The following is an 18,620-nucleotide window of genomic DNA, read 5'->3' as shown; positions in this document are numbered from 1 at the left end:
CTCATCTTTAGAGTGCTCCTGAGGTCTGTAGCTATGACAAGGCGGGACATCCTGGAACTTCGGCTGAAAATTAAAAAAAGGAAGGGAGAAATGCTACACTCTCCGGTCGAGTCAACTGGACAAGCTGAGAGGCTTAAAAGTCACTCATGAGGCAAAAGAGTTTCAAGGAAGCTCTCCTCCTGGAGTCTAGCGTTCTCTACCCATACATTAATTTTTCATTCCCAAGCTCCATTCCCGCGTTAGTCTAGTGTATGGATCCACGTGCTCTCTTTCAGTATCATCTTATTATAAGTGCCTTTTAAGATTGAATTCTGACATAGCTAAAGCCATCCGCCAGTGTTCCAACAGTCCTAGTTCGTCCTTAGCAAGACCTTGGGCTTGGAATTCAGTACTGCCCCTGGTATTACACTATCTCTTTGAGTAAAAGTTAGGTCACTGCCCTTCACAGGAATCTACCATCACCTAGGAAGAAAGAAGTTTCTGACCGTAGGGGAAACCAGAATAGATGCTTAGGATTATAGCTGAGTTATACCTATTTACAGGAATTTACAATGGTTTAGGAAGCAGATTGGGCTGTGGTTTTAGAGTATTGCATTATTCATGAGATGGTTAGCTAGAACGGAACTCCCTAGTTAGAACCATGACTTGGGTGTGAAAGCCCTTGCCCTAGGAGTGAAAAGTTCTCACACCTGGCTTCTAAGACTATAGCTTAAGATAGGGCTGACTCTGTCTCAGTTATTTTATTGCCCAGTTCCTGCCAGTCTTTGCGTTTTCATTCCTCTGTTCTGTGTAAGAGTCATTAAGCATCCGGTTACCTCATTTGTACCTTGCGGGTATGTCACCCAACTTCCTTATTGTCTTCTGCATAAAAAGTCTGATGTTCGGTTTGAAAAATTACATTCAGATTCCACACAAACTCTCCTGTGTGCGTCTGTCTGTCATTCATTCACGCTTTGCCCATCCGCGTTGAGAGACCCCGTTCCACGCAGACACAGGGACCCAGAGGGTCTGCGGCAATAGATCACATAGTATATTTAACCCAAACACTGAAGAACACACATACTTCTCAATACGTCATGAACATTTTTACAAATTGACCATGTATTAAGACACAGAGCAAGTCTCAACAAATGTAAGGCATTTGTAATAGCATCTTGTATTATATCTCATAACAATAGAAAAAAATAGCTCTTAAAAGCAGTGGAAACTGCAGAAAGAGCACAAGCCCATGGAGCCTAAGTACCACGCTATTAACTGGTAATGGAGTCAAGACAGAAGAAAATGTAAACACAACATAATATCTATGGGGCACAATGAAGGCTTAGTCAATTGGTATTTTTGTATTTTCGGGTTTTTTTTTTTGAGGGGGGTGCATGTTGAGACAGAGTCTTTCTATTTGTAATCCTGGTTGTCCTAGAATTCGTTATGTAGTTGTGAGTTCTCACCAGGTTAGCCTCAAAATTCCATATAGCCACCTGCCACTGCCTTTTGAGTGTTGGATTTGAAGCCATGTTTACCACACCCAGAAAAAGGAAAATTTGTAACAGTACGGACCTGCATCAAAACAAATTAAGAAATCTCCAGTTCCATAGCTAAATATGTACAGGAAAGCCTTAGAAAAGCAAGAAAAAATGACACCCCTAAAATAATTATCCCATAAATCCACAAGGAAGGAATATTTCCAAATTCTTTTTATGAATGCAGTATTACCCTGATACCCTATCTAGTCAAAAATTCAACAAAAAGAGAAAACTGTAGACCAATTTCCATAACACACATACAAGCAAAAATTCTCAGTAAAACACTTGCAAATCAAACTCAGGAACACTTCAAAAAGACCACATCAACCATGATAGATAGGCTTCATCCTACAAAATATAATTAGATCCTTCTCTTTCACTCCAAACAAAGCTCAATCTCAAATGTATCAAAGGCCTTAGCACAAGACCTAATGTCCTGAGCTGTAGAGAATTTGCTTCGACCTAAAGGCACTTTCTGAACAGGGCTCCAGTAGCACAAGCACTAAGACCATCAATCAGTGACCAGGACTTTGTGAAAATAAAACCTTCCATACAGCAGCGAAGACCATCACTTGAATGACGAGGCAGCCTAAGGATGGAGAACACCTTCCTCAGCTATATACCCCTGAAGGCAAGTACTAAATAGCAAGACAGACACAACTTAATTTTAAAAAATTGGGATTTGAAATAACTAGAGTTTTTAAAGGAAGAAATACAAATTTGAGAAAATTTTTTATATAGTCAAAATCATTACCCATCAGGGAAATGAAAATTAAAACTTTTTTTTTTTTATTTTTGGAGACAGGGTTTCTCTGTGTAGTCCTGGCTGATCCTGGAACTCACTCTGTAGCCCAGGCTGGCCTTGAACTCAGAAATCCACCTGCCTTTGCCTCCTGAGGGCTGGGATTAAAGGCGTGCTCCACCACTCCCAGCGTAAATTAAAACTATTTTTAAGATTTAGTCTTATTCCAGTCAAAATGGCAAAGAGAAAATTGACAAATGATGATGTGGAGACAGGGGATTCTTATTCACTGTCGATAGTGTAAACTAGTGACACCACTATGGGAACTAATGTGGGTGTTACTCAGAAAAGTTAAAATAGACCAATCATATAATCCAGCTATGCCACTTCTGGACAGATTCCCAAAGGACACTATATGCTACTACAAAGATACTTTTTTATTCATGTTCATTGCTACATTGGTCACAATAGCTAGGACATGGAAACAGTCTAAATATCCATTAGTGATTGACTGGATAATCGATTGGCTATGACTACATGCACCAGGTCTATACAATCAAGCCATCCAAAATTCCCACACAGATTGGGAGAGGGCTCATGGAGTTCCACCTCTCATGGACCAGCTATTGGCAGTCAGTAGCTTCTGGAGAAGGAGAGTCAGTATTCTCCAGTCATGTTGCCATGGAGGTCTACCCATGATCCACTATATGGTTCTACATCCATCTACATACTGAAAAAAATCTAAGGAGACTCAGTAGCTCTAAACAAAACAAAACAAAATAAAACAAAAAAAACAAACAAAAAAAAAGGACAGGAGGTTTGTGGGGAGGGTGTAATGAGCTGAATAGGAGAGGATTTAGAAATAAGGGAATGAGGACTGAATTTAATTAAACATATTGTATATATTATTAAATTCTCAAATAACAAATAAAAAGATAGGCAAGGTAAAAATAAAACAGATGAATTATCAAATAAACAAACTAATGTTGATGATGTACCTCAAGGCCCTAGAAAAAGAACAAAGCAAAACCTCACAACAGAAGGGCAGAAGTAACAAAGCATCGCGCAGAACATGAAATGGGAGGTATATGACCAAAAAAATTAAAAATAAAACAAAGATGGCTTGTTAAAGGAAAAGATTGAAAATTCTTATCCTAATTATCCAAGAGATGCACTAACACAAATTCATAAAGCTCTAGGTGAAAATGGGTGCGAGAAGAATTACAAATAAACCCCAAGGGCTATTAAGGCTGTTTATCTTAAAACTATACTCTAAGAAGCTGAAAATATAAAAGTAGATGAAAATATATAAGTAGATGAAAATATAAAAGTTGATGAATTACTGAACATATATGAATTGCAAAAAAATTACACCAGGAAGATATAAACTGCATAAAAAGATCCACAAGAGGCAGTGAGAGTGAAGCAGTAGAGCTTCAGAGAAATGGTCAGGACAGGACACTGAATGCCAGATTCTCCCAGACCTGTAACAAACTGTAGCCATGCTCTTCAAAATGCTCCATGAGTAGAAATTGAAGGAACTCTGTTAAAATATCCTATGAGGTCTGCTTTACCTGCTGTAAGACACAGATAATAACAAACACACACACACACACACACACACACACACACACACACATAAACCCCACAGGAAACACATAGACCAATGGAATTAGACTTGAGGACTCAGAAGTAAAACAACACAACAGCATATGCAATGGTGAAAACACACTTCCTTCAGTAAATGGTGCTGATGAAAAATAGGTAACTATGTAGGAGAATAAAATGATGCCTGTCACCCTGTGCAAAATTAAGTTTAAAAAAAAACAGATTCAAATCAGGACCATCAATGCTAATACTGAAAAGACAAAGAAAGTAAAATCACATTAAGAATATAGCAGGGATTTTAATTATGGTTGTTATTATATCTACATACTGATTTTTGGTAGGATAGCAAGTTTTATGAGATTAATTCATATGAACCTTAAACAAATTTTCAAGGCCATTTTTCATAGATGTAGAGAGAAAGCCAATATACAAAACTGATATGGTGGTACAAAAGACCAAAGAGAGACAAAGCAACCAAAAACAAAAAGAGTGGTGAGGGAGGTCTACCCATTACAGATTTAAAACTTACCAGTGAGCCATGACAATTAAAACAGCATGACAAAAACATAAGTATAGACATAATTTCAGTGAAGATCCAGGATTTAAGGAGGCAGTGGCGAGCATCCTGGAGGGGCCTTAAATGAAGGTGCAGCCTCATCAGCAGTGGAGACTTCAGTGCATTGAAGACATTAGGACTTAGGACTGTGGGACAGTCTTCAAGTACAGTGGCAGCTCTAGAGTGGCCCCACCTTGAGCCCATGAGAGAAGCTACATGGGCTGTGGATAGCAAACCTGTAGAAGTGGAGATATCCAAGCTCTTTGGAGCCCAGAAAATCATGAGTGAGTTTCAGACACCACACAATGAACTATTTATTTATGCTGGTGGACCTGGGTTTATCTTTAATCTGATTGTAACTGTTCCCTGGTTTTAATTTGTTTTTATTGTACAAGAATCCATCCTTAAGATACTAAGATGAATTCCTAAGAGAATTTGAATATTTAAAGGGTCTCTGAAAATGTAAAGTGTGAATTGTAAAGACCTAGCATTTTAAAGGTATGCTATGTTTTATATTGTGATATTAACATGAAATCCTAGAAATCACCAAGAAAGGAACGGTTATGAGTTAGTACTGATGTGTTTATATCTCAAATTGACAAGTGTTCAACTGTGGCATTTGCATTAGGCAACTTGACACAATCTGCAGTCACTTGGGAGGAAGAAACTTTAACTGAGGAATCTCTTCACTCAGAATGGCATGTAAGCATAGCTGTGCAGCGCTTTCTTGATTAATAATGTCTGTGAGCAGGACCAGTCCACTACAGGGAATTCTCCCTTGGGCAGGTGGTCCTGGCTTCTCTAAGGAAGAATGCTGAGTAGGCCAGTAAATCAAGTCAGAAAGCAAGATTTCTCTGTGATCTCAGCTTCAGTTGTGGCCTCCAGATTCCTGCCTTGAGTTTCTACCTTAGATTCCTTCTAGGACAGCCAATAACTGGCAAGACAGAATAATCTCTTTCATCCCTAATTTGGTTTTTGATAGTATGTTTTAACATGGCAACAGAGATACAAACTAGGACAACATGTTTATGTTTATGCCCATAGGCTGTCAGTTGTGTCAACGTTGTTCATAGAAGTTTCTTTTTGTGGTGGGCAGCATTCAGTGCAGAAATACTTACTTGGTCAAAGAACTAATAAATAAATAAATAAATAAATAAATAAAACTGTGAGTGTTCAACCCTAAATGGGACATTTTTATTAGTCTCTCTGACAAGGCTCAGGGAACATTAAAGAAGAGGAGGTAGAACAAATATCAGAGCAGTGGTGGCACACACCTTTAATTGCAGCCCCTGGGAGACATAGTCAGGCAAGTCTGAGTTTGAAGTCAACTTGATCTACAAAGTAAGTTCCAAAACAGCCAGGGCAACACAGAAAAACACTGTCTCAAAATATTGTGAAAAATCAGATGATTAGAGAGAGAGAGAGAGGGAGAGGGAGACAGAGACGACAGAGACAGAGACAGAGAGAGAGACAGAAAGACAGAAAGATAGAGATCTCAGAACTAGGAGATAAGAAGGACTGCTGTGGATTGCTGTTTTCTGAACATGGCATGGCTGTCATAGTTATGAATTCATAGCATATGTGATTTCTTACATGGCATTTCCTTACATGAGACTAAGCCAGTCAAATATGCCACATAAATAGGGAAATGCCCCATGGAGCACTCACTCCATGCAGAGGACTATTGTCAGTTGATAACTTCTGGGAATGGCAAATGACAAATCAATCTTTCTTGAAGGTGTAGATGTTCATAGGTTTCCCATGCCCATACTGATATAAATATTGACCACACTTACTGGAATTGGTATCTGTTGCTATGGCTAATATCTTGACCAAAACAAACAAACAAACAAACAAACAAGCAAACAAAACAACAACATGAGAAAGGAAAAGCTTTATTTTAGCGTATAGTTCCAGATGATAGTCCATCACTGAGGAAAGTCAGTGCAGAAACTTAAAAGCAGCCTTGCCTGCTATTTTATTCAGGATTAACTCTGGCCAAGCAATGCACTTTACAGCCAAAGAGATACAGCACGAACAAAAGAGATGTTGTTTACTCTCTGGCTTGCAGGTGACCTTATACACATAGATTTCTTATACAATTTAGGACCGTCTGCCTAGGATGATCTGGCCCATAGTGGACTAGACCTCCTGGCAATTATTAACAATCAAGACAATTTACAAAGACAAAGTTATGAACATCCCCCCCTCAAATAGGATAAATATCACAATTGATCAAGATACAAAGAATAAGGTGATAAAAGCTGCAGATAGAGGTAGGATCGGTTTCCTCCAGGAACAAGCTCTCATGTAGGTTTTTCAATCCTAACTCGTCAGGCCTAAACACATGTACATATGGACAACACAAAAATGGATTCAGTAAGGTTGCACATATATGAGAAAGAGAGAAATGCAGACTGGGAACATTTGGAGGAAGATAACACTGCAGGACTATGGATGGAACAAGGGATGGTGCTGAGGTAAATATGAACAAACAGTGATATATTTGCATGAGACTAAAGCACCAACCAAAGAGTACACAAGGAGGAACTCAAGGCTTCAGCCGCATATGTAGCAGAGGATGGCCTAGTCAGTCATCAATGGGAGGAGAGGCCCTTGGCCTTGTGAAGGCTCAGTGCCCCAGTGTAGGGGAATGGGAGGACAGGGAAGTGGGAGTGGTAGGTTAATGAGCAGGGGGAGGGAGAGAGGATGGGGGAGGTTTGAAGGGGAAGTGAGGTAAGGGGATAACATTTGAAATGTAAATAAAGAAAATATCTAATAAAAGCTCACTATGACATGCTACCTACAGCAGCTTTCTCTCTATCAGTGACTTGTTCCTAGATCTCAGGGTATTTCTACAGTACAAAAAAGGTCAAAATATAGGCATAAATTTCACCTAGCAAAGAAAAACGCCCCACCTTGGACCACAAGGCTAAGCCCCATATCTTAAGCAGTCTTCTGTCCTCCAGCACAGAACATAGATGGATCGTACGTGGTACTCCTACGTGAATCACCATTGTATCTGATAGCTGTAGATCAAATACCACAACCTTCTTCCTGGATCCTCCCCTGCCATGATGGTCACAAAATTCTAATTTCAAATCAGCCATGACAACTATTGCTACCAGTAGGTGTTCTTCCAAATTAACTCCTGAGCACTAGAGGGCAGCCAGGAGCTCAGCTCAAATATCAAATAACTTCAGTTAGACCTCTGGTGGCAGATTCAGTCAAAAAAAAATTTCTTTGTCAGAACAAACACTGCATGTTTTTTTCTCCTAAGTGGACCAATGTCATTGACCAATGAACTAGAAAAGGACCAGGAGTGGGAAAACACAGATCTTAAGGGAGGGCAGGAAAAAAAGGAAACAGAAAATAATGGAGTGACAGAACAAAGGCTACAGAAAACCAGGAAGCTTAGAAGGAGGGCCAGGGAAAAAGGACTAAATGTCAGGGGAAAGACACATGAGCCTCAGAGGACGAGAAAGTAAAATTTTATTCGGTAGGGATGGGAGATGCACTAAGGCTGGGAGTTTACTAAAACGATGTGATTGAGCCTTTTATAGCCCTCTGAGTCCTCTGTCCTCTCTTGGTCCTGTTTAGGTATCCATACCCTTACTTCCCAGCCACTCTTCTTTGTGTGTCTTCTAGGAACCTCTCAGGGGGCTACTTATGCTTTCCTGTCCACCCATATCCCTCTACCTCATTCTTTCAGAAGTTCAATAGTTTGGAATTTATTTTTTTAAAAAAATGAAAGAATTTAAGATATAAATACGTTTTTTAAAAATTATTTTACTTTTCCATATTTGGAATAAGCTAGAGCATGGTATCTCAGGGAAGGAAAATGTTAAAGATTCAGCCAAAGTCTTCACAAGTGGTTGGATTTACAGGAAGTGCAGAGCCCCAGCACGTTGGGATTTGATGGGACAGTTACCAGGGACAGAGGTCCTCTGGGGAAACATGGCCTGTGTGCTTCTGGGCTAAGCTTTCCCTCAGGCTCCTTATACTTCACAGCACAGGACTACAGAAGAGCCTAGCTGAGGCATTCAACACTGTTAACAGGTGAGTTGATGGTTTTTAGATCTGTTGTTCCTTGGGTAATGTGTGTTTATAGTTAGCATCTTTTTCTCCATTCTCTTAGGTCAGATACAACCAGTGTTGTCACCATTACTGAGATACCCAGCTACCTTGCTCTGTTCTCAAAAAGAAAAAAAGAAAAATTGGAACCCACACATTAGGAGCTGTTCCTGTGTGATTTTTGTGCTGAGGAAAGAGGACCATTTCAACACAGTGTAAGAGACTGAAGTTATTATTTCTTTAGAGAAAGGAAATAACTATTGCCAGAAGACTGCCCGGGCTGGAATGGGCTGAAGCAGGACACAGAGCTGGACATAGAGGTAGATTTAAAGACCGATAGTCTCTGGCCTTCTAGCTCTCTGACTATACTTTATACTTGCTGATAACTTCTCGAAAATATCCTAGAATCTTTCCTGTTCGTTCTGAGCAAGAATGAGTTAAAAACTGCTGGCTTGGATGATTAACACCAGTAGCCTAACAGCAGAGGATTAAGTAAAGGATTAATTGCTAGAACCTTTTTCTCTCTTGCCCAGAAGCCTGGCTTCTCCCTTGTCAGGCAGGAGGGAGGTTTGGAGCAATAAACTTTTACTGAACCAGGAGAAGAGAATCACTTAGGAAAAACTTTTACACAAGCAAATATGCATAAACTCACATACTACCATATACAAACTCATGTGTCTTCATGCATTCCAGTTGGGCCCTGCTACACACTTACCTCATAACTACATATTTACACACACACACACACACACACACACACACACACACACACACACACACACTTACATATGCATATGGAGTAAAAGACCAAGCTCCAGTGCAGAAAGAACTCGCCCATTCTGGATGAAAAGTGACCTCCAATCTTTATTGCATAGAGAAGAAAAATCTTCTACCCTTTTATTGCTAAATGAATTAAGCCCAAGTCTATGAGGAAAAAACCCTTGTCCTCTTTAGTAAGACTAAACCTGCCTTGCTGAAGCCTGTCCACTCTTTCTGCTTTCTCTACAGCTTCTTCTCTGGCCCAAAAGGAAGAGAAATCTCTTCATTTTGTGTATTGCTCTCTTAATTTCTGAGTTCCCTTTTAATTTCTAAGTTACTCTACTCTGCTGTCCTTTTAATCTTGCTTTCTTCTCCTGCTTTGATATAATAATGGCATGGAATGTAATTGTTAATAGTTTTTTGTGCCTTTTCAAGGAGAATAGATCACTTGGTTTTCCAAGCACCCTTTAAAAAAACAAAAACCAACAACAACAACAAAAAACAAAAGTTCACTAAACGTTCAAACATAAATTCAAATCATAAATTGAGTAAGAAGTTTATAACAGAGATGTTTGTATATATTTTCATTAAGCGTAATTACCTGGCTCTACAGGTTGACGAAGAGTTAAAGATCATATTTTTTATATCTAAGACGATACTGCAGTTTTGCATAGATAAACTCAGCTAGTATTTTATCTTATGTCCTTGCACCCATAATAAATCATTAGTTCCTTTCTACAACTTTTGGTTATCTGTTTTACAACCTCTTAGAATGTGTTCTAAGTTGTCAGTGCCTCTTTTCTATCTCAGAAGCAACTAACTCATAACAAGGGATTACGAGCCGAGTTCTAATTGCAATTTTTGTATCAGAGAGGGCTTAAATGGCAGTCCTATTATAAAAGGTTTAATAACTTTTAGTCTAATTTTAAGAATTCTTATAGAATCATCATTAAGAATTAAGAAATCATCTGTCTATGTAGCATCATAAGACAGTGCATCTTTGTTGATCTGCAGAAATCTGCCCAAACGGTGGGCTAATACCCAGTGACTGTTTTACATATTTTTTAACAGGAAAAGCATATCACTAGCAGGAATCTTTCCTAAAGTGTCCTCCCTTTGGCCTTATCTAGACGGGATCATCCATTGTGATTTTATAGTCCATGGTGAAACCATCTCAGAAAAGATCACCTGCTAGTTTTTAGAATCGCCTAGATGCTTCCTAACAAACTACACATTGCAAAAATAATTTTCCAATAAACTCTCCAGCTTTTTAACTTTGTTATTGTTTTGTTTTAGGCAGGTTGTAGCTGTTGTATTGGGTTGCTTCAAACTGACAATCCTCTGCCACAGGTACACAGGTAACTTAAAACTGCAGGCAGATGCTATTAAGTCCAACTGAGGAACCTTTAAAAAGGAGAACTACAAACAAGTTCATCGGATGTTACAGTTTTTCATTAAAATGTTCTTTAAAATTTGTTTCCCTTGTTGACTTATCAGGCTTTTTAATAAAGCATCAGGGCTTTTGCTTCTTAGAGTAAAGAATATAAATTTTACATCTGTTAACAATATTTTGTTGTTTGCATTTAGTGAGTTCTCTAAGTGCATATTGCCTTCCCTGCCCTGCCTGGGATTCTCCTGCCAAATTCAGAGAGGTGGACTTGCAGGATCCCTTTGCTCTGAAGGTATTTTGGTTGTTTGTTAACTTAGGAAGGCTTGCTAAAGTCACAGTGAGACAATGAAGTCTAAGATCATTACTAATTAGGGACTCATGTGACATTTTCGATCAATTAGAGTTTATTTTGTTGAACTAGACGCTAAAGCTCCATGCACTCACAGGCCCAAGGCTTACCCTTTGTGGCTATGTAGTAGCTCTCTCCTGACTAGCTGTGGTCTGAAGTCTCCTTTTTCAGATATGAGACTTGCTGTGCCTCTTGTTTACAGAGTTCATTCACTTCACGTGCTAATCGCTGTTGTTTGGTGTTCCTAGCTATAGAAGGTGTTTCTTGGAGACACTGATAGTATTCATTGTTAAAGCACCCAGGTAGCCTATGACTTTTAGTTGATGAATGGAAGCTATTTACCTCTTTTATCATGCAGTTTATGCAAATTACCTAGAAACAGGGGCGGGGCCATAGAGTTGCTAGTTAAAAGCAGTCACTGCTTTTGCAGAGGACTCAGATTCAGTTCCTGACATTCACATGGTGAATCCTTCCCTTCAGTAACTCTCATTTCTAGAATTGAATACCCCCTTCTGGCCTCCATGAGGACCAGATTAACACCCAACACACACACACACACATGCTGGCAAAAAGGATACACACATAATATAAAAAATAATCTTTAAAAATGTACCTGGAAACACATTTCTCAGAACTTCCTTCTCCATGTTGCTCTGTTTTGGGAATGGGCATGGAAAAAGCAACTGTGGAAGACTTGAGAAACAGGTGTGATATATTTAATTATTTTTATATATAGCGCTGCAGATTCAGGTCCTATAAACATTTGATGTCAAGGAGATTCCAGCTCACTTTACCATTAACATTTTACTCCTCAATTCTATAGCTTTTCTTTACTCGGGTTTGTCTTTCTAGATTCCACTGGCTTTCTGAGTTTCACTGAATTCTTACAAGTCTCAATACAGCCAGGTGATATGCACATGCAGCTGTCCTTCCCAGCTGCTGGTCAAGCTGACCCCAGGACCAGTACTAGATGCAAAGATAAAGATTTGTGGGGCTAACCTGGTCACCACCAGTATTTCATGGGGTGAAATCCTTATAATCTGTCTCTGACGACTTCACTCAGGCTGGGTCTCCTTCTCTGAGTGTGACTTTTACCAGGAAACCATGTTCTTTGCTATTCCAAATACCTCATCTGAGGTATGTGCTATTGCCAAATTAAAGAGAAACTTTAAATTATTATGATGCAAGGTTCCCAACTGTAGAAAACATTACACATGTTCTCTGTGGTCTATTTTTAACTCTGTTTCAAGACAAAGTATTATAGAAAGCCGCTCACCATAACTGTTTCTGAACTGCATGGACTGAGGTTTTACTTAGAAACACAATTCTGATGCAGACCACAGAGGCAGCATCCACAGTTGGGGTCTCCTTGTTCAGGATGTGCAGGTGTGCGTCTCGGCTGGACTCTCTCCCTCAGAGGGGCTCTGCTTAAGGAGCCCCAGTTTTTGTTCAGCTTGTGCTATCACTTCAAACACCGTGTCAGTTCCGAGAGAGCGCAGAAGTACGTCCCTGAATCCTCTGGCTGTGAGGCTGAAATGACAAGGCTGATGGACTTGAATGATTTCTGGAAGACTACAGAGTAGTGGCCGCTCCTCTGGTTCTGAGTATCAAAAGAAGGTTGGTAAATAAGGAAAACCATCTCTCCACTAAAAAGCTGCCTGTACCAAAGAATAAGGTAGGAGTATTCACTTGTCTCATATGAACAGTCCAGGGTGACTTCTCCCCACTGACTGCTGCCTGTTGACTGGACCTGAGTCACTCTCTGGGCCACATTGCATCCTGCAGAGTAATAAGAAGAAAGAATTAGAAGCTTATCCTCTTATAGTATAAACAAAACACTGTTGGAATTGGGTACCTTAAGACCCAAAGAGAAACCTCACTAAAGATACAGAGTGCTGGCTTCTCTCCAGTCCCTCTTCCCCCTCATGTCTATAAGAACTACCATATGACCAGCAATGCTCCCTGTTTGATATCCTTAGTTACACATGATGCATTCATACCAGAGAAAGCCAAGGCCACCAGCACACAGAGCAGGCTCTGAGGAGGCATGTGACACATGTCCCTCTGCATGAGTGTGTCTGCTCTGCCTCAGCTCAGCTCTCAGTGTCTGAGAGACAGGCAGTGTGCATATATGTACTGCCTGTGTGTATTACATTACCTCAAGCAGGAAATGGTTTGTGTGTGTGTGTGTGTGTGAGTGTGCGTGTGTGTGTGCGTGTGTGTGTGTGTGTGTGTGTGTGTGTGTGTGTGTGTGTGTGTGTGTGATTATAGGCCACAAGTCCCATATGCAGAGACTAAATGTGTAGCTCATCACAGACTTTGACTTGCTTTCTTGACTTTCTTAATAGTCAAGAGTCCACACTTAAAAAGGAGCCTCAGAAAGTTCATGCCTGCTGAGGGCTTAGTTGCTTTAACACACATGGGCGTTATTCTATTGTCTAGTTAAGCTTAATAAAAGATAATAAGTTCCTCATGGAGCCCATGAACTTCCCCATGAAACACTGAGATATGAAATAGTCTTCCTCCCTTAGTGAGTGGGATGGTCTATCTAAATTCTCCAATGAACAAATTTATTTTTAAATCACAAACAAAGGATAGTACATCAGAATTTCAGAAGATCCCCATTTGTTTACATTCTGTGAAACAGGAAGAGGAATGAAATAATAATATTTAGATTCTAATTAGATGCTCAATGTGTCAGTTGTCTGCTATGAATCATGAGGGCCTAGTGTCATCTCCAGCAGTCACATTGAATCTAGTTGCTATGGGTGCACCTGAAGTCTAAGCACTAAGAAACAGAGATAAGGGAATCCTGGAATCTCACTAGTCAGACAATTGGTGGGCTTCAATCTCAGGAAAAGCCTCTACCAAAGAAATCAATCAATCAACCAACCAAACAAACAATTATTCAATAAAAGTAGAAAGCAATAGAGGTGGGTACCCAATGTTGACCACTAGTTTATGCACACACACACACACACACACACACACACACACACACAAGTACAAACACACATATACACAGACAGACAGATGGACAGAGAGACAGAGACACATACATACACACTCATACACACACATGCCCACAGAGAGACAAATGAACAGAGACAAAGAAACAGAAAGAGAGAGAGAGGGAGGGAGAGAGAGAGAGAGAGAGAGAGAGAGAGAGAGAGAGGGAGAGAGAGAGGGAGAGGGAGAGGGAGAGGGAGAGGGAGAGGGAGAGGGAGAGGGAGAGGGAGAGGGAGAGGGAGAGGGAGAGGGAGAGGGAGAATCGACAGACTGATGTTATACCAATTTTAAAACCCACTGCTACAGAAACTATTTAGGTTTTAAAAGTCTAACATCAAGTTTTATTCAGAAGATATGTTCTGTTCTGTCCACACAGATCACTATACTTATTGCATGCCTTTGAAGTTTCTATCCCACTGCTATGAAGTATTCAGTCTCGTTTGTTAAATTCTGTGTATTTGCAATTTACAAAACGGTCTCATAATAAGCTTGCAGGTCTCTCTGTGACTCAAGTCTATTACATGTCCATGACACTCATAAACTGTCTACATTTAGGGACATGTTAATGCCAAGTGAGTTGGTGGTTGAATTTTTGTGTACTGCTGTATCATATTTTGAATGTAGTTCTTCATCTTCCACTTGCAGTTGTTAATACAATGAATGAATGAATGAAAATAATCCAAGAGGCAATCGAAAGAATAAATACAAACAAGGTCTCTGAAAGAGCTCCAGGCCTCTCTATAAGATCAAATGACCTATAGGCAAGTATATCAGGGACTACTGTCTGGTATCTGAGGTATACTCCTCTGTCCATTTCACTACTGAGAGCACATGCCCTAGACTGCAGTCTCTGTAGTTAGCAGGAGACCATGGGAGCTACAGCAGCCTGGGGAGCTCAGAATGGTACACCTCTGCCCCTCCTCTCCTTCTCCACATAGCAGGTGTCTGCTCTTCTCCTGCATAGCCCCAACTTCTGAGATGTGTCTTTGGAGTACATTGGGTTTGAGTCCTGGGCTGGACAATCAGTCTCATTCTAAATGCTGCTTTGTCTTTCCTTGTGATTTATTGACAGACAATACTTCCTAGTGAAAATAAAGCTTAAGGTTGGTAGAGAGATAGCTCAACAGGGAAAAGCACTAGCTGCTGATGATAAAGACAGAAGCTCAGCTCCCAGGACCCATTTGACAAGCTAAGTGACCTGCAAAAACTCAGACTCCAACCTTGATGTATTGAATACAATCTACTGGCCTTTACATGCACACAGATGTGACTAACCCTGTATATTCACAAGTCTTTGTATACTCACACAGATGTGGGTACTAACATTAAATAAATAACTAAATAAATAAATAAATAAATAAATAAATAAAATCTTTTAAAAATAATAGAGCTTAATATTGAAAAAAATAAAAAAAGTTAATTCAGGAAAATTGGGATAATGGTGTTCTTATTTCAGAAGTGGGGAAGAAGTTCAATACAGAAGGAGAGAGAGAGAGAGCAAGAGAGAGAGAGAGAAGATAAATACCAATGAGGATTTTCAAAATGTTCTTAAAGATACTTATTGTTTCATGTTTACCTGGATTACTCTGTGTGTGTGTGTGTGTGTGTGTGTGTGTGTGTGTGTGTGTGTGTGTGTGTGTGTGTGTGTGTAATGAAGTTATCCCACTCAGGGTGTCAAGAGACAGATCATCTAATAAGAAACCAAATGCTAGGCATGAGAAACTTCTTTCCATATGTTGATCATGAGAATCCAAGAGGCTCTAGGAAGAGTGCTGGCTATTCCTTTTGCCCTTGGATCCCAGAGATTGAAGGTAAGTCCTTATTGAAGGTACCATGCACATTGGCAATAGGACTTGGAAGACTTGAACTGGATCTAACCTGAAAATCTCACAGTTGACCACTAATTTTTATAATATCAGAAGGTGCTACTCCAGTTGCCAAAGCAGGGAGGCCATCAATAGTTCTATCTGGATGTGATCCATATGAACCACATTAGTGAACAGCCCTGTAAGGTACTTACAAAGGTACAATGGTGGCAGTAATAACTTGGTTGTAACCAGCACCTCTCTAGTGGGACTAATGGCCCAATCAACAAGAGGGAAATCAGACTTGGCATCAAAAGGTAGATGACTATTCAGACCTCATGCCATTATGGGTCTTAAAGGAGAACCTACTCTTGCCACTTACTACACCAGAAACCTTTTTTAACTATAGTCTAAATACTCCTCCTTATGCCTATGAGTAATTGTAGTTCTCCTGACTCTCAAGGAAGTTTTCCTTTGCAGCAGATGGAGACTGTTATAGGAAACCATCCCTGGTCAAAATATAGAGAACAAGCCATCATGGGATGGTCAGCCTCTCGAATACATCTGCAACAAGACTTCTGCACTGAATGCTCAGAAAACACTAGAGAAAAGAAGGCAGCAAGAAAATGTAAGAGAGAGAAGACCAGGAAGTCGGCTGCAAGACTGTCTGCTAGAAATGACAGGGAAGCAAGCTCTTGGTTGATACCACAACAGACTACATAACAAGTCCTGAACAGTGATGGTGCCAATAGATATGGTAAATGTCATGGGGCACCATCCATAGACAAAGAACTACAAAGGACTAAGTACTGCTGACAGAGACAAATGGACACTCCCAGGGAAGAACCCTTGATGAATACTACAGTACCAAGTGGTCAGCACAGAAATCAGATGGACACAAGCAACACCAGACTCAATAGGTTATATTTATATAGCCATGTGCACACACGCTTGAGGTGTGTGTGTGTGTATGTCTAAAAGAATAATAGAAAGTAGCCATGAATTTGAAGTTAATTTTGGAAAGTTTAGGTGAAGCTGGAAGTAGAGGGCACAAAAGGTGTTTCAGGGATGAAAGAGAATGGGAAAATGAGGTAAATATGTTTTAATTAAAATAAAAATAATATCTTAATGTCAAAGTTAATAAATCAACCTGTGATCTGTAATAAGTCCTCAGGGGCCTTCTCAGAACAAAACAGTAGTCATTCTTTTTATTTTTATTTATTGCTTCATAAGACAAGTTTTTCGTGCAATAATTTTAGTCATATTCTTTCCCCTAACCCAACACCTCTCAAATCCTCCCCACCCCTACCTAACCCAAGTCCATGAGATCTCTCTCAAAACAATTATTTTTTTAAAAAAATCTAATAGATTAAAAAACAGTAAAAAGAAAAAACACAACAAAACAAGACAAGACAAACAAACAAAACAAAGCAGAGAGAGAGAGTACATGGGCTCTATTATGTGTTAGTGAACTCCTCCTGTGCAGGGGTCCTAGCCTGGAGTGTGGTTGGAATGCATACTACCATGCTAATTAGGGTAATCAAGGTTATAAGAGTGCTTTCGGTTTTTTGGCCACTCACCAATAAAATGGTAAAGCCTCAGTGCTGTTGGTGTCAAAGATCAGGCGTACAGCATTTTTGTAAAAAGCACAAAAACCAAAGTTATATCAATGCTCATTTAGCCTCTTAGTAACTTTGTAACTTTCATTTTGACAGAACAGAGTAGGTATTTCAGGCACAACATAGCATTTAATTTTGACTTACAATATCTTCAATTATTTTAGTTCATATTTAGTCAGAATAAACATCAATTGTTTTGATTAATATGTCTGGACCAAGGGCAGGGTTATAGAGATTACCAGTGTGTTGCCAAGGCAGATGTGACTGAGAAATGTGAAAACCAAAGCAAAATGGAGTTAGGAGACCTCAGTGTTGTCATGGCTGATACACTCAATATCACTGTATCAAGAAAAGTGGTTTTCTTCAGCACCAGGAACCAATTGTAATAACTTCTTCCTTTTAATCAACACTTTTGTTCATACAGTATATTTATTCAAGTTTTCCCCTCCTGAACTTCTGCCAGGTCAGTTTTACTCTTTGGTATGTTTAAATATTATTGGCGTGTTTGGTTGGTTGGTTTGATTTTTATTTTGTGGGTTTTGTTTTTGTTGTTTGGCGTGGGTAATGTTTTATTTTGTTTTGTTTTTTGAAACGGGGTTGGGGGGAGAGAGAGAGAGAACAGCAAAGTGGTGGTCTGGAAAGGGGAGTTGGGAAGAAAGCATGAGTTCCTATGCTATTGCTTATGTTCACTTGAAAGACTCACAGTGTAAGGAATCACCCTCATTCTGACTCAGGAGAGGGGACACTCCAAATCACTCACAAGAAACAGTCTTGTTGCAAACCACAAGAGGACTTTTATTCCAGGTGCACTCTGGGGCCCACATTCGTACACCACGCAGGGTTGGGGGACCGTGGTGCCCTGAGTAGTTGGGTAAGGGGGTATTTAAAGGTAAAAACCACAACTCAAGGGGGTGGGGAGAGCGTTGTTGGAAAATACCAAAAGTACCAGTTAAGAGTCACGAGGGAGTGGAAGTCACAAGAGTCACAAGGAATAATACCTGGTAATTGTGTGGTTATTTCTCAAGACAGTTTCTGTGAGCCTCTAACAATAGCACATTTGCCTAGCGGGTTCCAGGAGCGGTCAGGGTGACTTTTTTTTGAATGAACACTCCCTGAACCCAGGAAGCTGGTGGGTGGAGGAATGCCAGTCTCTGTTTTATGATTAGCATGCCTTGGAGCATTGAGTCAC

General features: G+C 39.9%; 1 gene segment (V, D, J or C) and 1 further gene; both read right to left on the bottom strand.

Annotated features, from left to right (window-relative positions):
* The window catches only part of Tcra (T cell receptor alpha chain), a 1,796,232-nt gene that overhangs the window by 561,727 nt on the left and 1,215,885 nt on the right, over nt 1-18,620 (bottom strand).
* Nucleotides 12,478-13,047, bottom strand: Trav15-2-dv6-2 (T cell receptor alpha variable 15-2-DV6-2). The segment is given in 2 exon segments: nt 12,478-12,777; nt 12,999-13,047. Coding segments are annotated over 2 exon segments (349 nt in total).

Source organism: Mus musculus, chromosome 14 (assembly GCF_000001635.26).
Source record: "Mus musculus strain C57BL/6J chromosome 14, GRCm38.p6 C57BL/6J".
NCBI classification, from domain to species: domain Eukaryota; kingdom Metazoa; phylum Chordata; class Mammalia; order Rodentia; family Muridae; genus Mus; species Mus musculus.
This window is presented reverse-complemented; position numbering and strand designations above follow the sequence as displayed.